The 21,501-nt window shown below is 39.6% G+C and overlaps 2 protein-coding genes and 1 long non-coding RNA gene across 10 annotated transcripts in view; 1 reads left to right on the top strand and 2 right to left on the bottom strand.

Moving 5' to 3' along the window:
* Positions 1-21,501, bottom strand: part of TBCE (tubulin folding cofactor E) — a 359,490-nt gene that overhangs the window by 54,184 nt on the left and 283,805 nt on the right. Inside the window, exon 16 of one of the 8 annotated variants that reach the window (XR_011321968.1) lies at positions 17,775-17,829. The exons of the other annotated variants lie outside the window; for them this stretch is intronic. The gene's annotated coding sequence lies outside the window, so the exon portion shown is untranslated. The remainder of the gene's footprint in view (positions 1-17,774; positions 17,830-21,501) is intronic. 8 annotated transcript variants of the gene reach the window in all.
* Positions 7,374-9,374, bottom strand: LOC138681709 (uncharacterized). Its single transcript, XM_069769493.1, has 3 exons — positions 9,041-9,374; positions 8,742-8,852; positions 7,374-8,560 (listed from the first exon to the last, which is right to left on the bottom strand). Exons 1-3 carry the CDS (start codon positions 9,189-9,191, stop codon positions 7,878-7,880), a joined length of 945 nt encoding a protein of 314 aa, XP_069625594.1. The 5' UTR covers positions 9,192-9,374; the 3' UTR covers positions 7,374-7,877.
* LOC138681711 (uncharacterized) lies at positions 9,987-11,591 on the top strand. Its single transcript, XR_011321969.1, has 3 exons — positions 9,987-10,045; positions 10,236-10,346; positions 10,528-11,591. It is a non-coding gene; the product is annotated as an uncharacterized lncRNA (long non-coding RNA).

Here is a 21,501-nt window from a genome sequence, read left to right as displayed (position 1 = left end):
GTGCCAAAAAAGACGCATGCGTCACAAAACGCAAGACAACGCATGTCCATGCGGCCCCATGTTACATATAGGGGCGCATGACGCATGCGTCGCCGCGGCTGCGCCCGACGCAGCCCCGCAAAACGCTAATGTGAACGTAGCCTAAGCTCCCTTAATCATGACGTCATGATTAAGGGAGCTTAGTCTCCAGAAACGCGTTGAGATTCTTACCCAAATGGTTTGTGCTGAAGTTTGTATCCTCCATGTTTAAGTTTGTGAATAAAGAAAACTTTTTTTCACGGATTCGGTGAAGCTGGACATTTTCTTCTCTTCGATACATTACCTTGACACTAACCACTTTACATACAGTGGGTCAAAAAAGTATTTAGTCAGTCAGCAATAGTGCAAGTTCCGCCACTTAAAAAGATGAGAGGCGTCTGTAATTTACATCATAGGTAGACCTCAACTATGGGAGACAAACTGAGAAAAAAAAATCCAGAAAATCACATTGTCTGTTTTTTTAACATTTTATTTGCATATTATGGTGGAAAATAAGTATTTGGTCAGAAACAAAATTTCATCTCAATACTTTGTAATATATCCTTTGTTGGCAATGACAGAGGTCACACGTTTTCTGTAAGTCTTCACAAGGTTGCCACACACTGTTGTTGGTATGTTGGCCCATTCCTCCATGCAGATCTCCTCTAGAGCAGTGATGTTTTTGGCTTTTCGCTTGGCAACACGGACTTTCAACTCCCTCCAAAGGTTTTCTATAGGGTTGAGATCTGGAGACTGGCTAGGCCACTCCAGGACCTTGAAATGCTTCTTACAAAGCCACTCCTTCGTTGCCCTGGCGGTGTGCTTTGGATCATTGTCATGTTGAAAGACCCAGCCACGTTTCATCTTCAATGCCCTTGCTGATGGAAGGAGGTTTGCACTCAAAATCTCACGATACATGGCCCCATTCATTCTTTCATGTACCCGGATCAGTCGTCCTGGCCCCTTTGCAGAGAAACAGCCCCAAAGCATGATGTTTCCACTACCATGCTTTACAGTAGGTATGGTGTTTGATGGATGCAACTCAGTATTCTTTTTCCTCCAAACACGACAAGTTGTGTTTCTACCAAACAGTTCCAGTTTGGTTTCATCAGACCATAGGACATTCTCCCAAAACTCCTCTGGATCATCCAAATGCTCTCTAGCAAACTTCAGACGGGCCCAGACATGTACTGGCTTAAGCAGTGGGACACATCTGGCACTGCAGGATCTGAGTCCATGGTGGCGTAGTGTGTTACTTATGGTAGGCCTTGTTACATTGGTCCCAGCTCTCTGCAGTTCATTCACTAGGTCCCCCCGCGTGGTTCTGGGATTTTTGCTCACCGTTCTTCTGATCATTCTGACCTCACGGGGTGGGATTTTGTGTGGAGCCCCAGATCGAGGGAGATTATCAGTGGTCTTGTATGTCTTCCATTTTCTAATTATTGCTCCCACTGTTGATTTCTTCACTCCAAGCTGGTTGGCTATTGCAGATTCAGTCTTCCCAGCCTGGTGCAGGGCTACAATTTTGTTTCTGGTGTCCTTTGACAGCTCTTTGGTCTTCACCATAGTGGAGTTTGGAGTCAGACTGTTTGAGGGTGTGCACAGGTGTCTTTTTATACTGATAACAAGTTTAAACAGGTGCCATTACTACAGGTAATGAGTGGAGGAAAGAGGAGACTCTTATAGAAGAAGTTACAGGTCTGTGAGAGCCAGAAATCTTGATTGTTTGTTTCTGACCAAATACTTATTTTCCACCATAATATACAAATAAAATGTTAAAAAAACAGACAATGTGATTTTCTGGATTTTTTTTTCTCAGTTTGTCTCCCATAGTTGAGGTCTACCTATGATGTAAATTACAGACGCCTCTCATCTTTTTAAGTGGTGAAACTTGCACTATTGCTGACTGACTAAATACTTTTTTGCCCCACTGTATGTATTAGTACTATTGACATTTATTGTGCGTTAATTAAATATAGGGACACAATACTTATGCTCCATCAGTATGTGTATGTGCTTATTTTGGTATTATTGTGGTATCTTGTACACACCCTAGGAACAGAGCACGTAAGGTACCTGTGGTTATCTCTGTTATTTTATATTGCCTTATTTGCTGGGGGGGGTGCAGGGGCACCATTTGTGTAGATTATAGGATGCCAGCCTCCGGTGAAAAGTAGTAATTGTAGGGTATCAGTAGTCCCTTATATTGAGAAAGCAATTAGATTTTTGAGATGACCTGTTCGCTAGAATGTATTGTTTATATATACTGTTTTGAACCCCTTAGTGACAGAGCCAAAATTTTAAAAATCTGACCAGTGTCACTTTATGTGGTAATAACTCTGGAACGCTTCGACAAATTCCAGTAATTTTGAGAATTTTTCATGACACATTATACATTATGATAATGGTAAATTAAGGTTGATATGTTTTGTGTTTATAAAAAACTAGCTGAAGAGCCCGGCGTTGCCTGGGCATAGTAAATATCTGTGGTTAGTTATAGCACCTCACTTCTCTTATTTTCCCATCACGCCTCTCATTTTCCCAATCACATCTTTCATTTTCCCCCTCACATCTCATTTTCTCCCTCACACCTCTCATTTTCTCCCTCACTCCTCTCATTCCCCCCTAACACTTGTCATTTCAACCTCACATCTGTCATTTTCTGATCACTCCACTATTTTTCCTCACTTCTCTCATTTTGCACTCACACCTTTTCATTTTCACCTCACACCTCTCATTTTCACCTCATCACCTCAGTATATACGTTTGTCATCTCCCTTATATATAGTATACATCTGTATGTCATCTCCTGTATATAGTATATACCTGTATGTCATCTCCCCTGTATATAGTATATACCTGCTGTGTGTCATCTCCCCTATATATAGTATATACCTGAATGTCATCTCCTTCTATATATAGTATATACCTGTATGTCATCTCCTCCTGTATATAGTATATACCTGTGTGTCATCTCCCCTGTATATAGTATATATCGGAGTGTCATCTCCTCCTGTATATAGTATATACCTGCATGTCATCTTCTATATATAGCAGTAGTGTATAATAGCCATGATCCATCAAACTCAATCTGACAGGTGCCCCGCCCCTATCAAAGTGTATCAAAATGTGTAACCCCTCCCCTCCCCTTGTCTGACGGCTGGTATCCAGCTGTCCCTCCTTGTTTGATTCCCCCTTTTGATATAGTTTAATATAGTTTAATTTGTTGTAGTTTTGATATTATTCCCGTATTTTGTGGAATAACACATGTTTATAATTATAGCCTAGTCGTGTATTTATTTTACACGTGGTTTATAACACCTTTCTCATTTGTTTTATAATAGATTTTATACGTATCCGAGTTTGATTCTGTAAGCTTTTGTTTTATTCACAGTGTATTCATATAGTGGAGAACTTAAAGCTGTTTATATGTGTCTCTACTGAACACTATGGTGAACATTAACTAAATGTTTATTTTCACAAACAGAGAATCTGCTGTGGGTATTTGCAGTGTATTCATATAGTGGAGAACTTAAAGCTGTCTATTTGTTTTTGTAAATGGTGAACACTAACTAAATGGTGAACATTACCTAAATGTTTAGGTTAACTGCGGTTCAGAGGTTCATAACACCTAGGTCAATTGTTGTTGTATTTGCGTACCCAATAAATGTTTATTTTCACAAGCAGAAGAGGCAGCTTTTTTTGTTTGTACATGTATTGTACCTGAAGGTTATCTGCGGGGCATTTTGGTGTTTCTGTATGCAATCCTACATCCTTGTATTTGCGTACCCCATAAATGTTTATTTTCACAAACAGAAGAGGCAGCTTTTTTTGTTTGTACATGTATTGTACCTGAAGGTTATCTACTGAGGGCATTGTAAGTTGTGTTTATTCACATTGTAGCAGATTTTCTCCTTGTGGCTGCCTTATATACACAGAAGCGATATGCACCAATGTCACAACACAAGTTATAATATGACCCAATGTTACAACACAAGTAAAACCAAAGACACGATATTGTAAAAAATTTAAAAAGATTTATTTCTCACGATAAAACAACAGCTCAAATTTTAAGTTAGCTAACAGCATGATGCTGACAAATGCATCATTGCGGTATCTGATAACGACACGATGAACAAGTATGAAAATACACCAATATTAACTATTTTCGCCCGCATTTTATATAAAATCTGCATAAAAAATCTTCTTGGCTGCACGAAAACACGTAAGAAGCAAATGTACAACTTTTAGCGCTGCAGCATACGCAGATATTATTTCGGCGTTCTTTAATTCTACATTATTTTATCACACATTAATTTCACAACTTTTATATGATATTTATAACACATTCTCATTTATAAGGGATTTATAGCACAATATTGTAAAATCATTTATTGGTGCGCGGCCTTACTAATATCCTTTGAAAATAAATTCAACATTATTATTCCATGCTGTGACATTTTTATTCTGCAGCAACCTGTTTAGTAAAAATTCAGCATTCTTTTTATATCTTTGGTTTATATTATATTAGCTTTTTGTCATAGGTCAGGGATTTTTTTTTTTTTGCACTTTATTAATATGCGGTTATTAGTCATTTAGGACTTATGTTATCATGTTTTTTGCACTTTATTAACCCCTTCATGACCAGGGGATTTTTCATTTTTCCGTGTTCGTTTTTCACTCCCCTCCTTCCTAGAGCCATAACTTTTTTATTTTTCTGTCAATTTGGCCATGTGAGGGCTTATTTTTTGCGGGACGAGTTGTACTTTTGAACGACATCATTGGTTTTAGCATGTCGTGTACTAGAAAACGGGAAAAAAATTCCAAGTGCGGTGAAATTGCAAAAAAAGTGCAATCCCACACTTGTTTTTTGTTTGGCTTTTTTGCTAGGTTTACTAAATGCTAAAACTGGCCTGCCATTATGATTCTCCAGGTCAGTACGAGTTCATAGACACCTAACATGACTAGGTTATTTTTTATCTAAGTGGTGAAAAAAATTTCCAAACTTTGCTAAAAAAAAAAAAAGAAAACATTGCGTCATTTTCCGATACTCGTAGCGTCTCCATTTTTCGTGATCTGGGGTCGGTTGAGGGCTTATTTTTTGCGTGCCGAGATGACGTTTTTAATGATAGCATTTCGGTGCAGATACGTTCTTTTGATCGCCCGTGATTGCATTTTAATGCAATGTCGCGACGACCAAAAAAACGTAATTCTGGCGTTTCGAATTTTTTTCCCGCTACGCTGTTTAGCGATCAGGTTAATACTTTTTTTTAATTGATAGATCGGGCGATTCTGAGCGCGGCGATACCAAATATGCGTAGATTTGATATTTTTTTTATTGATTTATTTTGATTGGGGCGAAAGGGGGGTGATTTAAACTTTTATGTTTTTTTTATTTTTTTCACATTTTTTTAAACTTTTGCCATGCTTCAATAGCCTCCATGGGAGGCTAGAAACAGGCACAGCACGATCGGCTCTGCTACATAGCAGCGATCTGCTGATCGCTGCTATGTAGCAGAAATGGAGGTGTGCTGTGAGCGCCGACCACAGGGTGGCGCTCACAGCCACCGGTCATCAGTAACCATAGAGGTCTCTAGGACCTCTATGGTTACCATTCACAAGCATCGCCGACCCCCGATCATGTGACGGGGGTCGGCGATGACGTCATTTCCAGCCGCCCGGCCGGAAGCGGTAGTTAAATGCCGCTGTCTGTGTTTGACAGCGGCATTTAACTAGTTAATAGGTGCGGGCAGATCGCGATTCTGCCCGCGCCTATTACGGGCACATGTCAGCTGTTCAAAACAGCTGACATGTCCTGGCTTTGATGCGGGCTCACCGCGGAGCCCTGCATCAAAGCAGGGGAGCCGGCATCGGACGGTATAGTACGTCCGATGCCGGTAAGGGGTTAATATGTTGACCACATAGGTCAGGGATTTTTGCACTTTATTAACATACAACACACACAAGAAATAGACATTTAGAACTTATTTATGATTAATATGCGATTATTAGGCATTTAGGACTTATGTTATCATGTTTTTGCACTTTATTAATATGCGGTTATTAGGCATTTAGGACTTATGTTATCATGTTTTTTGCACTTTATTAATATGCTGACCACATAGGTCAGGGATTTTTGTGCTTTATTAATATGCGGGCCACAAACACTTCTGCACCCACGGGCGCTTCTCAACCAACCATGCATCCGGTACTCATCAGGCACTGTGAAACAATGCAAAAATACATCTGTGTGCGGCTGTCGGCATCAACATTTTGCTATTATAAGTTTATGGTTCTGTAAAGAACACGCAACACATACAGAACTCACACACACACACACACACAAATACACACAACACGCACATATTATGAAAAATGACAACCATTGTATGTGATTTAAAAGACTTTAGTTAGATTTATCAGGGGTGATTTAGTTTGAAAGCACGCAGCTCCTCGGTATTGTCAGGTGTTGGACACGCATTTAACAGTCTTTCATATGTATCGCAGAAAGATTTTAGTTCCAACTGCGGGTCAGCGGCTTAAAGAAAAGTTATTGTGGCCTTGATTCTGGGGTAACACATGTTTATAAATATAGCCTAGTCGTGTATTTATTTTACACATGGTTTATAACACCTTTCATTTGTTTTTGTTGTTTGATTGTCATGTAAGAAACTTTGGATGTGCTGTCTATAATTTGACTCTATCCTTGTTTTGTTGAAAATAACTGGACATACATAAGAAACCGGGCAATATATCTTTATAGAAATAACACTTCTGCACTCTTTGTGCATTTCTATCAGTTTTATTCATGCATTTATAACACAACATGTTTGATATTGGTAATTTGATTCTGGGAACACATTTTAAGTTACTGCTGCACATGTATTACTGTTTTTCTTCTTTTTGTGTAAAATTTCGTTGTTGGCTTACAAAGACATTTCTTTGAGAAATGTGTAGCATAACCAATTACCCATCACGGCCACTAGATGGCAGAATATCATATTAATTATTCTGGGATAACATTTCTCTTTGTGCATTTCTATCAGTTTTATTTATGCTTTTATAACACAACATGTTTGATATTGTTAATTTGATTCGGGGATAACACATGTTTATAAAAATAACGCTATAGCAAGCGGTAATGTCAAATTCTGAAAATAGCCATTTTATATTGAATTACTAACATTTTTCTATTTTAGCGCTGACACAGCCACATATATTATTCCCGCTTTCTTTAATTCTGCATTATTTTATCACATGATGAAAATAGTCATGGGATAACATTTCTCTTTGTGCATTTCTATCAGTTTTATTTATGTTTTTATAACACAACATGTTTGATATTGTTAATTTGATTCGGGGATAACACATGTTTATAAAAATAACGCTATAGCAAGCGGTAATGTCAAATTCTGAAAATAGCCATTTTATATTGAATTACTAACATTTTTCTATTTTAGCGCTGACACAGCCACATATATTATTCCAGCTTTCTTTAATTCTGCATTATTTTATCACATGATGAAAATAGTCATTTTATATTGAATTATTGCAGCTCGCGGCGCGTTACCACTGGACTCGTTTCTCAATTAATTTCCCAGCTGGCGACGCTATCTATAATTCTGCGTATACCTTAGGCGTGTATTTACATGGCAGTGTAATTATTTCTCACAATAAAACAGCATCTCAAATTTTAAGTTAGCTAACAGCATAATGATGACAAATGCATCTTTGCGGAATCTGATAACGAAACGATGAACAATGGACGGACCCTGACAAATACACACAACACACAACACGCACATATTATGAAAAATGACAACCATTGTCTGTGATTTAAAAGACTTTAGTTAGATTTATCAGGGGTGATTTAGTTTGAAAGCACGCAGCTCCTCGGTAATGTCAGGTGTTGGACATGCATTTAACAGTCTTTCATATGTATCGCAGAAAGATTTTAGTTCCATCTGTGCGAGTTTGCTTTGAGCGTACTGCGCAGACATGTCAGTAAACATTTTGACATGGTCAGCATCCCACGAAGGACGACCTGTGTAAGGTGTATGTACAGCAACTTTCTGCTTTCTACCTACACGGCGTCGGGATACGGCTCGTTTCTTTAGAGGTAATACAGGGGCAAAAACGCTAGAAGAGCCTGCAAGAGCAGTATCTGCAGATTGCACAGTCTGGCACGCAGGTATATTGAGGGGCTCTGTGGGTGACCACATACCCTCGGAGAGCTGTTCAATTTCTCTGTTTTCAGGCGTAACTTGTGGTATGACGCCTGTGCTATTGGCGGGCCGAGTTATGCGGGGCCTAGCGTTCGGCGCTGCACGTTTCTCTCTTGAAACGTTCGTATATTTCTGATGTGAAATCTTGGGGCTTGGATTCCCGGGTTGTTTTGGTGCAGCGTAGCATTCATCACGATCCACAACACAGATGGGCGAGAGAGATGTTGTTCGCACCGCCGTATTAGCTCTTTGTGGTTGATTCTCTTCAGCGTCGTAATTACGCCGGTGCAAAACTCGTTGCTGAAGAGGCGACGTATCTAAAAGAAAAGATACAAGTGGCGGTTAGCCGCGAAACGGCGCAAAATTGGAAAAGCTAAACGGCGACGCATAGCTATGATCATGCGTAATATTTGAAAAGTTAATGGGGACAGGTACCCATGAAATCATTGTAACAATATTTACATAAACCTGTATAGAGCAGTCCAGATATATACTTACAAGTATGAAGCGGGAATTGTCCCACATCAGCTCCTGGTTTAACGGGCGGCGCAATGCTCAAACTCGCAGAGGCGGGAATATTCTCTTTTTCAAGCTGTATTTTCCGGGCAACTAGATTAGCGGGTGTAAGTAAAAATATAACGATTAGCGAACACAGAATTGATTTTCTACACAAAACTGCAGCGGTGAGACGAATATATATATTCAAAAATGAATTTTCTGACAGTTAGCTAGCAGCTGTAAGTAAATATGAGTATTACACAAAAGTGAGAATCGACTGTATTTCAAGGTCAAGTGACCTTTTCTATTCTTGAAACATCGGCGTAACGAGTTGCCGCGTCTTTTAGGAGCATCGGGTTTCGCTGAAGTTGCAGGGTTCTTGACATCTATGATCTCCACGTCTGAACCCAGCGTATCGCGTGGTTCGGGAACACACCAGTTTTCAGCCATATCGTCAGATGTCTCCGTGTCAGTATCTGTATGAGAAATTGCGCGTAGTTCGTGTTTACATACAAAGGATTAAAGCAACTGATATAGTATAATATAGTTTTACGGTATAAACATATTTGCGGTGTAAATTAATATAGCAAGACTTATGCCGCTATATATTAATAATTCAGTATTATATTGGTGGCTACCGCTATTATTTGTTTTATTAATTTAATCATATATTTATTATGACATAATTTGTGTAATACAATAGTTAATAGATGCTATAGTTTTACGTCATAAACAGTATATATTAACATAGATAATATATATATATATATATATATTTAGCATTCTTACATGTGATACATGAAAGATAAATATCTTTGTACCGTGTTACAATGACATTTTTCCCTATCTAAAAGCAAAAAGGTGCTCCTAATTATGAAATTATTGCGCCAATCGGGCGACATACACCGCTCTTAAATAAGAAAGAATGCATGAATATATAATACTTATAATATAATGACACAATCAGAATGAGTCAATACTTTCATAACGCAGAATTATGCGCGCATTGAAGCCGTGGCGCCGATAGCCGATAATGGGCCTGCTCTTCATCTCATCATGTATTATACTATATCAGTTGCTTTAATCCTTTGTATGTAAACACGAACTACGCGCAATTTCTCATACAGATACTGACACGGAGACATCTGACGATATGGCTGAAAACTGGTGTGTTCCCGAACCACGCGATACGCTGGGTTCAGACGTGGAGATCATAGATGTCAAGAACCCTCTAACTTCAGCGAAACCCGATGCTCCTAAAAGACGCGGCAACTCGTTACGCCGATGTTTCAAGAATAGAAAAGGTATCTGTTCACTTGAAATACAGTCGATTCTCACTTTTGTGTAATACTCATATTTACTTACAGCTGCTAGCTAACTGTCAGAAAATTCATTTTTGAATATATATATTCGTCTCACCGCTGCAGTTTTGTGTAGAAAAATCAATTCTGTGTTCGCTAATCGTTATATTTTTACTTACACCCGCTAATCTAGTTGCCCGGAAAATACAGCTTGAAAAAGAGAATATTCCCGCCTCTGCGAGTTTGAGCATTGCGCCGCCCGTTAAACCAGGAGCTGATGTGGGACAATTCCCGCTTCATACTTGTAAGTATATATCTGGACTGCTCTATACAGGTTTATGTAAATATTGTTACAATGATTTCATGGGTACCTGTCCCCATTAACTTTTCAAATATTACGCATGATCATAGCTATGCGTCGCCGTTTAGCTTTTCCAATTTTGCGCCGTTTCGCGGCTAACCGCCACTTGTATCTTTTCTTTTAGATACGTCGCCTCTTCAGCAACGAGTTTTGCACCGGCGTAATTACGACGCTGAAGAGAATCAACCACAAAGAGCTAATACGGCGGTGCGAACAACATCTCTCTCGCCCATCTGTGTTGTGGATCGTGATGAATGCTACGCTGCACCAAAACAACCCGGGAATCCAAGCCCCAAGATTTCACATCAGAAATATACGAACGTTTCAAGAGAGAAACGTGCAGCGCCGAACGCTAGGCCCCGCATAACTCGGCCCGCCAATAGCACAGGCGTCATACCACAAGTTACGCCTGAAAACAGAGAAATTGAACAGCTCTCCGAGGGTATGTGGTCACCCACAGAGCCCCTCAATATACCTGTGTGCCAGACTGTGCAATCTGCAGATACTGCTCTTGCAGGCTCTTCTAGCGTTTTTGCCCCTGTATTACCTCTAAAGAAACGAGCCGTATCCCGACGCCGTGTAGGTAGAAAGCAGAAAGTTGCTGTACATACACCTTACACAGGTCGTCCTTCGTGGGATGCTGACCATGTCAAAATGTTTACTGACATGTCTGCGCAGTACGCTCAAAGCAAACTCGCACAGATGGAACTAAAATCTTTCTGCGATACATATGAAAGACTGTTAAATGCATGTCCAACACCTGACATTACCGAGGAGCTGCGTGCTTTCAAACTAAATCACCCCTGATAAATCTAACTAAAGTCTTTTAAATCACAGACAATGGTTGTCATTTTTCATAATATGTGCGTGTTGTGTGTTGTGTGTATTTGTCAGGGTCCGTCCATTGTTCATCGTTTCGTTATCAGATTCCGCAAAGATGCATTTGTCATCATTATGCTGTTAGCTAACTTAAAATTTGAGATGCTGTTTTATTGTGAGAAATAATTACACTGCCATGTAAATACACGCCTAAGGTATACGCAGAATTATAGATAGCGTCGCCAGCTGGGAAATTAATTGAGAAACGAGTCCAGTGGTAACGCGCCGCGAGCTGCAATAATTCAATATAAAATGACTATTTTCATCATGTGATAAAATAATGCAGAATTAAAGAAAGCTGGAATAATATATGTGGCTGTGTCAGCACTAAAATAGAAAAATGTTAGTAATTCAATATAAAATGGCTATTTTCAGAATTTGACATTACCGCTTGCTATAGCGTTATTTTTATAAACATGTGTTATCCCCGAATCAAATTAACAATATCAAACATGTTGTGTTATAAAAGCATAAATAAAACTGATAGAAATGCACAAAGAGAAATGTTATCCCATGACTATTTTCATCATGTGATAAAATAATGCAGAATTAAAGAAAGCGGGAATAATATATGTGGCTGTGTCCGCGCTAAAATAGAAAAATGTTAGTAATTCAATATAAAATGGCTATTTTCAGAATTTGACATTACCGCTTGCTATAGCGTTATTTTTATAAACATGTGTTATCCCCGAATCAAATTAACAATATCAAACATGTTGTGTTATAAAAGCATAAATAAAACTGATAGAAATGCACAAAGAGAAATGTTATCCCAGAATAATTAATATGATATTCTGCCATCTAGTGGCCGTGATGGGTAATTGGTTATGCTACACATTTCTCAAAGAAATGTCTTTGTAAGCCAACAACGAAATTTTACACAAAAAACAAGAAAAACAGTAATACATGTGCAGCAGTAACTTAAAATGTGTTCCCAGAATCAAATTACCAATATCAAACATGTTGTGTTATAAATGCATGAATAAAACTGATAGAAATGCACAAAGAGTGCAGAAGTGTTATTTCTATAAAGATATATTGCCCGGTTTCTTATGTATGTCCAGTTATTTTCAACAAAACAAGGATAGAGTCAAATTATAGACAGCACATCCAAAGTTTCTTACATGACAATCAAACAATAAAAACAAATGAAAGGTGTTATAAACCATGTGTAAAATAAATACACGACTAGGCTATATTTATAAACATGTGTTACCCCAGAATCAAGGCCACAATAACTTTTCTTTAAGCCGCTGACCCGCAGTTGGAACTAAAATCTTTCTGCGATACATATGAAAGACTGTTAAATGCGTGTCCAACACCTGACAATACCGAGGAGCTGCGTGCTTTCAAACTAAATCACCCCTGATAAATCTAACTAAAGTCTTTTAAATCACATACAATGGTTGTCATTTTTCATAATATGTGCGTGTTGTGTGTATTTGTGTGTGTGTGTGTGAGTTCTGTATGTGTTGCGTGTTCTTTACAGAACCATAAACTTATAATAGCAAAATGTTGATGCCGACAGCCGCACACAGATGTATTTTTGCATTATTTCACAGTGCCTGATGAGTACCGGATGCATGGTTGGTTGAGAAGCGCCCGTGGGTGCAGAAGTGTTTGTGGCCCGCATATTAATAAAGCACAAAAATCCCTGACCTATGTGGTCAGCATATTAATAAAGTGCAAAAAACATGATAACATAAGTCCTAAATGCCTAATAACCGCATATTAATAAAGTGCAAAAACATGATAACATAAGTCCTAAATGCCTAATAATCGCATATTAATCATAAATAAGTTCTAAATGTCTATTTCTTGTGTGTGTTGTATGTTAATAAAGTGCAAAAATCACTGACCTATGTGGCCCGCATATTAATAAAGTGCAAAAATCCCTGACCTATGTGGTCAACATATTAATAAAGTGCAAAAAACATGATAACATAAGTCCTAAATGACTAATAACCGCATATTAATAAAGTACAAAAAAAAAAAAAATCCCTGACCTATGACAAAAAGCTAATATAATATAAACCAAAGATATAAAAAGAATGCTGAATTTTTACTAAACAGGTTGCTGCAGAATAAAAATGTCACAGCATGGAATAATAATGTTGAATTTATTTTCAAAGGATATTAGTAAGGCCGCGCACCAATAAATGATTTTACAATATTGTGCTATAAATCCCTTATAAATGAGAATGTGTTATAAATATCATATAAAAGTTGTGAAATTAATGTGTGATAAAATAATGTAGAATTAAAGAACGCCGAAATAATATCTGCGTATGCTGCAGCGCTAAAAGTTGTACATTTGTTTCTTACGTGTTTTGGTGCAGCCAAGAAGATTTTTTATGCAGATTTTATATAAAATGCGGGCGAAAATAGTTAATATTGGTGTATTTTCATACTTGTTCATCGTGTCTTTATCAGATACCGCAATGATGCATTTGTCAGCATCATGCTGTTAGCTAACTTAAAATTTGAGCTGTTGTTTTATCGTGAGAAATAAATCTTTTTAAATTTTTTACAATATCGTGTCTTTGGTTTTACTTGTGTTGTAACATTGGGTCATATTATAACTTGTGTTGTGACATTGGTGCATATCGCTTCTGTGTATATAAGGCAGCCACAAGGAGAAAATCTGCTACAATGTGAATAAACACAACTTACAATGCCCTCAGTAGATAACCTTCAGGTACAATACATGTACAAACAAAAAAAGCTGCCTCTTCTGTTTGTGAAAATAAACATTTATGGGGTACGCAAATACAAGGATGTAGGATTGCATACAGAAACACCAAAATGCCCCGCAGATAACCTTCAGGTACAATACATGTACAAACAAAAAAAGCTGCCTCTTCTGCTTGTGAAAATAAACATTTATTGGGTACGCAAATACAACAACAATTGACCTAGGTGTTATGAACCTCTGAACCGCAGTTAACCTAAACATTTAGGTAATGTTCACCATTTAGTTAGTGTTCACCATTTACAAAAACAAATAGACAGCTTTAAGTTCTCCACTATATGAATACACTGCAAATACCCACAGCAGATTCTCTGTTTGTGAAAATAAACATTTAGTTAATGTTCACCATAGTGTTCAGTAGAGACACATATAAACAGCTTTAAGTTCTCCACTATATGAATACACTGTGAATAAAACAAAAGCTTACAGAATCAAACTCGGGGATACGTATAAAATCTATTATAAAACAAATGAGAAAGGTGTTATAAACCACGTGTAAAATAAATACACGACTAGGCTATAATTATAAACATGTGTTATTCCACAAAATACGGGAATAATATCAAAACTACAACAAATTAAACTATATTAAACTATATCAAAAGGGGGAATCAAACAAGGAGGGACAGCTGGATACCAGCCGTCAGACAAGGGGAGGGGAGGGGTTACACATTTTGATACACTTTGATAGGGGCGGGGCACCTGTCAGATTGAGTTTGACGGATCATGGCTATTATACACTACTTATAGCATATACCTGTATGTCATCTCCTCCTGTATATAGTATATACCTGTGTGTCATCTCCCCTGTATATAGTATATATCGGAGTGTCATCTCCTCCTGTATATAGTATATACCTGCATGTCATCTTCTATATATAGCATATACCTGTATGTCATCTCCTCCTGTATATAGTATATACCTGTATGTCATCTCCTCCTGTATATATATGTACCTATATGTCATCTCCTCCTCTATATAGTATATACCTGTGTGTCATCTCTCCTGTATATAGTATATATCTGTGTGTCATCTCCCCTGTATATAGTATATACCTGTGTGTGTCATCTCCTCCTGTATTAGACCTCGTTCACACGTTATTTGCTCAGTATTTTTACCTCAGTATTTGTAAGCTAAATTGGCAGCCTGATAAATCCCCAGCCAACAGGAAGCCCTCCCCCTGGCAGTATATATTAGCTCACACATACACATAATAGACAGGTCATGTGACTGACAGCTGCCGTATTTCCTATATGGTGCAATTGTTGTAGTTTGTCTGCTTATTAATCAGATTTTTATTTTTGAAGGATAATACCAGACTTGTGTGTGTGTTTAGGGCGAGTTTCGTTTGTCAAGTTGTGTGTGTTGAGTTGCGTGTGGCGACATGCATGTAGCGACTTTTGTGAGATGAGTTTTGTGTAGCAACATGCGTGTAGCAACTTTTTGCGTGTCGAGTTACATGTGACAGGTTAGTGTAGCAAGTTGTGTGCAGCAAGTTTTGCGCATGGCGAGTTTTGCGCGTTGCGAGTATTATGTGTGGTGCCTTTTGAGTATGTGCAAGTTTTGTGTGAGGCAACTTTTGCATGTGTTGCAACTTTTGTGCATGTGGCAATTTTTCCGCGTGTGCAAGTTTTGCGTGTGGCGAGTTTTTCATGAGGAGAATTTTGCACTTGTGGCGAGTTTTGCAAGAGCCTAGCTTTTGCATGTGGCGAGTTCTGCGCGTGGCGAGTTTTGAGTGGCGACTTTTGTGTTTTGACTTTTATGTGGCGAGGTTGGTGTATTTGTGGTGAAATGTGTGCTGATGGTAATATGTGTTCAAGCACGTGGTAGTGTGTGGCGCATTTTGTGTGTGTTCATATCCCCGTGTGTGGTGAGTATCCCATGTCGAGGCGCCACCTTAGCAACTGTACGGAATATACTCTTTGGCGCCATCGCTCTCATTCTTTAAGTCCCCCTTGTTCACATCTGGCAGCTGTCAATTTGCCTCCTACACTTTTCCTTTCATTTTTTCCCATTATGTAGATAGGGGCAAAATTGTTTGGTGAATTGGAAAGCGCAGGGTTAAAATTTCACCTCACAACGTAGCCTATGACGCTCTCGGGGTCCAGACGTGTGACTGTGCAAAATTTTGTTGCTGTAGCTGCGACGCTTCCAACACTTTTCCTTTCACTTTTTCCCCATTATGTAGATAGGGGCAAAATTGTTTGGTGAATTGGAACGCGTGGGGTTAATATTTCACCTCACAACGTAGCCTATGACACTCTCAGGGTCCAGACGTGTGACTGTGCAAAATTTTGTTGCTGTAACTGCGACGCTTCCAACACTTTTCCTTTCACTTTTTTCCCCATTACGTAGATAGGGGCAAAATTGTTTGGTGAATTGGAACGCGCGGGGTTAAAATTTCGCCTCACAATATAGCCTATGACGCTCTCGGGGTCCAGACGTGTGACTGTGCAAAATTTTGTGGCTGTAGCTGCGACGGTGCAGATGCCAATCCCGGACATACACACATACACACACACACATTCAGCTTTATATAGTAGATATCAGAAATTTGACAAAAATGTAAAAAATAGCAATTTTAAAACTTTAAATGATTATCTCTTTAAATAGTCATATACCATAACAAAACATTAATAAATAATATTTCCCACAGGTCTGCTTTACATCAGCACCATTTGTAAAATGTTATTTTATTTTGTTAGCATTTTAGGAGGGTTAAAAGTGTAGCAGTAATTTTTCATTTTTTGAAGGAAATTTACAAAATTATTTTTTTTAGGGACCTATCCAGGTTTGAAATTACTTTAGGGGTCCTATGTATTGGAAAAACCCCAAAACTGATACTATTTTAAAAACAACACCACATGACGTACTGATAACTGCTGCTAGGTAGTTTATTAACCCGTTTGGTGCTTTTCAGGAATTAACACAAAGAGACATAGGAATGAAGATGTTGATTTTTACCACCTAAATGTTGCTGATTTTTCAACAGGTCAGTGTAAGTGACAGACTAAGGTGGCTATTTGCTCGTGAATTGCAATGGCAATCATCAGGACCATACGATCATGATCTCAGGGTGCCGATTGGGATAAAGAGGGAGAAGCCACACTGCTAACCATTTATGTCAGTGTTTCCCAAACTCCAATCCTCCCGGACCCCAACAGGTCATGTTTTCAGGATTTCCTTAGTATTGCACAGGAGATGGAAGTATCAGGAGTTCTCCCACTTGTGGAGCACTATGGAAATCCTGAAAACCTGACCTGTTGGGAGCCGTGAGGACTGGAGTTTGGGAAATATTGATTTATATCATATAGTCCTTTTTGACAGCGGCATCTAACGGGTTAAACAGATATGGACGGTGACAACACCGATCGTGGCTGATGCAGCAAGTTGTCAGCTATAGTGTACAGCAGACAGCTGCTGGACTATCTCCTGTATAGGGATGCTATTCTCTTATATCTCAGGTAAGCTAAAAAATATATCGGCGGTCATTAAGGGGTTAAATAAGTTGAATAAACTTATATTTTATGTATTTTCATATACTGGTGTTTAAGGCCTCTGCTTCTTCTGGAGGCGCCTTCCGAAGAAGCAGTGCGAAATGCGCGTCGGGGCAGAGGGACACCGAGGTATTCACCCATGTGGCAGACTTTAAGGTAGCTCTTCCATTCTTACATAATATGAGTTTTTTTCCAGTGCTGAGAAAAATATATGTTACCTTAGAGGATTAGCGTTTGCTTACCTCCTGAAAGTGTATACACTGTTGGGACACTTGTTCTATAAGGTTTTTTCCAGTGCTGAGAAATATATGAAATATATGTTACCTTAGAGGATTAGCGTTTGCTTACCTCCTGAAAGTGTATACACTGTTGGGACACTTGTTCTATAAGGTTTTTTTCATCACACATACTATATATCTCAGTTGTCATGTCTATATGGTATGCACCTTTAGGATACAGTTAGGGCCAGAAATATTTGGACAGTGACACAAGTTTTGTTATTTTAGCTGTTTACAAAAACATGTTCAGAAAGCATTAAGCTACTTACTGGTAGCGGCATTTTTCGGAGGCCCATGACAGCACACGAGAGAGGGGATCCGCCCTTAAGGAACAGGAAACCTACAGATACAAAAGGGCGGCACCTCTCCCCATGCATCAGTTGTATTTCAGAGCCTGAGAGGACTGCCGCGGTTAGTGGTACACAAATATACATTATATACATTATATACATTTGAAACAAAATAACCCATTATTGTAATAAGACACCATACGTGAGATTTACATATTACGCTATATACATATCAGGAAGTGCTACCCCCACGTGAATAGGGAGGGAACTAAGGGTGCTGTCATGGGCCTCCGAAAAATGCCGCTACCAGTAAGTAGCTTAATGCTTTATTCGGACTCCCATGACAGCACACGAGAGATTTACAGAGATGTAAGCTACCTTAGGGAGGGACTATAGATTGTAGCACCCTTAACCCAAAGGAAAGATCAGAGGAGGACCCCAAATCCAACCGATAGTGTTTAAAGAAAGTGGAAGGGGATGACCATGTGGCCGCCTTACATATCTGCTCCACTGACACTCCAGATCTTTCTGCCCAGGATGACGCCATGGCCCGGGTGGAATGTGCCTTTAGGTTCTGCGGAGCTGGCCCCCCACCTGCTGTATAAGCTAGAGAGATAGTTTCCCTAATCCATTTAGCCAGTAAATATTTCGATACTCTAAACCCTTTCCTTGGACCTTGGAAGGAAAGAAGCAGTGCCCCATCTTTCTTCCAATTATCAGTAGCTGAAATATACTGAAGAAGAGATCTCCTGACGTCTAACGTATGAAGCTCCTGCTCTTTAGGATTAGAGGGATTAGGAATAATGGACGGCAAAACTATCTCCTGTGATCTATGGAACCGTGTCGCCACCTTTGGCAGATATGCTGGGTCTGGTCTAAGGACTACTCTGTCTGACAAGATTTCAGTGTATGGAGGAGCTCTGGAAAGTGCCTGTATATCCCCTATCCTGCGAGCTGAGGTTATGGCGATCAGGAAGGCTGTCTTAAGTGTCAACATTTTGATCGAGGCCTCCTGCAGAGGTTCAAAGGGGGGTTTAGTTAGAGAGGACAGAACTAAATTTAAATCCCATGGAACTGTTCTGTCTTTATGCAGTGGTGTAGATCTACTAACTGCCTTCATAAACCTCGCTATCCAGTAGTTATTCGCTATATTACAGGAAAATAGGGCACCTAAAGCTGAGACCTGTACCCTAAGGGTACTAGGAGAGAGTTTTAACTCGAACCCCTTCTGTAGGAACTCTAGGATTTGTTGTACTGGCACCCCGTCTTGGACATTAAACTTTGAACAAGACAAGAACTTTCTCCAAGTCCTAGAGTAGATTCTCGTAGTTATTTGCTTTCTACTCTTTAGGAGCGTCTCCACCAAGTTTGGAGAGAAGCCTTTCCCCACTAATAGTGACCGTTCAAACTCCATGCTGTCAAATGGAGCCCCGCCACTTGTGGATGGGAGATCGGTCCCTGAGAAAGCAAGTTCGGGATCTCTGGCAGTACCCAGGGGACCGCTACAGACATTGTCTTGAGCCAGGCAAACCAGGTTCTTCTGGGCCAAAAGGGGGCGATAAGGATGACTTTCGCTCGATCCTCCCTGATTTTCTTCACCACTAGAGGTATCAGGTTCAGTGGTGGGAAAGCATAGGCCAGTGGAAAATCCCATTTTATGAGAAACGCGTCTACCGCCAGGGGATTCTCCCTGGGATTTAGGGAGCAAAAAAGTTTTACTTTTCTGTTGTTTCTGGTGGCGAATAGATCCACCACTGGTTGACCCCATCTGCGGACGACGAGATTGAAAATGTCCTCGTTGAGAGACCACTCTCCCTGTTTTAACACATTTTGGCTGAGGAAATCTGCTGCCACATTTTCTTTTCCCTTGATGTGAAGAGCTGTCAAAGATAGAAAATTGAGCTCTGCCACCTGGAACAACCGATCCGTGATCTGCATTAAAGTTTCGGAACAAGTTCCCCCTTGCCGGTTTATGTAAGCGACCGCCACTCTGTTGTCCGACAGAATTCTGACGTGCTGGCCCTGCAGATATACGAGGAATTTTTTAACAGCCAGTTCAACCGCCAACAACTCTCTTTGATTTGATGAAAATGTTGTGAAGGGTTCCCACTGTCCCTGGACCACCATGTCCCCCATATAGGCTCCCCACCCTGAAGAGCTGGCATCCGTGGTTATCACGTGGGTGACATCTACCATCCAGGGAACCCCTGCTGATAAATTTTGTTTATCTAGCCACCATCTAAGGGAATTCAATGTTATCGGCCTCAATGTCAATTTCCCATTCAATGCGCCTCCTAAGGCTCTGTCATGGAACAGGACTTCTTTTTGTGGGGACCTGGTGTGGAACTGAGCCCACTTAACTGCTGGGATGCAAGATGTGAGTGACCCAAGTAGAGACATTGCTTGTCTAAGTGTCATGGAAGGTGTATTGATTGCTCTTAATACAAAACTCTGAATTTGGTCCATTTTCTCCATAGGGAGGAGACACTGCTGTGTCACTGAATTCAACATTAACCCCAGGAATTTTTGAACATTTAGGGGCTGTAATTTTGATTTTTCAAAGTTTATGATCCAACCCAACCGTTCTAGTTTGGTTTTAGCAATCTCCCATTGTGACAGACAATGATCTACCGAGTTACCTACAATGAGGAAATCGTCTAAGTAGGGGACTATAAGGATATTTGACTCTCTTAAATGCGCCATGACTTCCGCAATTATTTTAGTAAACACCCTAGGTGCCGAGGTGATCCCAAAGGGGAGCGCTCTGAATTGAAAATGTTGAATCCTACCCCCCATTAGTATCGCTACCCTCAGGTACCGTTGGAAATCAGCATGAATGGGTACATGATAGTAGGCATCTTTCAAATCCACTACTACCATGAAACAGTTGTTGAAAAGCATTTTTATTGCCGAATTGATGGACTCCATTTTGAAAGTGTGTTTCACCAAAAACTTATTGAGACCCTTAAGATTTATAATGGTCCTGTAAGATTTATCAGGCTTCTGGATTAGGAACAGGGGAGAGTAAAACCCTTCCCCTGCCTGAGAATACGGCACTTCTACCAAAACATTTTTGGAACAAAGAGTCCTCACTTCCTCTTCTAGGGCGAATTGTTCAGTGGGAGATGAGCGCCAGGGTGTTAAACTAAATTTGTCCTGTGGAATATGAACAAATTCCAGCTTGAGACCATGGGAAACAGTGTCTTTTATCCAAACGCTGTTTGTGATTTTCGACCACTCTGACGAGAAACGCAATAGTCTCCCTCCCACTGGAATTGCCAGTCATTGGTCTTGTTTTTTATTTTCCGTCTGGTTACGGCGAAACATGAGACCTGTACCTTGCTTTCGCCTATCCTCCCATCTGGGACGATCTCTCCCTGGTGAAAAGTCTCGCTTTCCTC

The sequence above is a fragment of the Ranitomeya imitator genome, chromosome 5, assembly GCF_032444005.1.
Source record: "Ranitomeya imitator isolate aRanImi1 chromosome 5, aRanImi1.pri, whole genome shotgun sequence".
Taxonomy (NCBI): Eukaryota; Metazoa; Chordata; class Amphibia; order Anura; family Dendrobatidae; genus Ranitomeya; species Ranitomeya imitator.
This window is presented reverse-complemented; position numbering and strand designations above follow the sequence as displayed.

Bases quoted from the DNA above. Each gene is read 5' to 3' on its own strand.
- LOC138681709 (XM_069769493.1), bottom strand. From the start codon at position 9,191: ATGGCTGAAAACTGGTGTGTTCCCGAACCACGCGATACGCTGGGTTCA. The intron at 8,853-9,040 runs GTCACTTGACCT...CCGCTAATCTAG, and splicing joins ATGTTTCAAGAATAGAAAAG to TTGCCCGGAAAATACAGCTT. The intron at 8,561-8,741 runs GTAAGTATATAT...CTTTTCTTTTAG, and splicing joins ACAATTCCCGCTTCATACTT to ATACGTCGCCTCTTCAGCAA.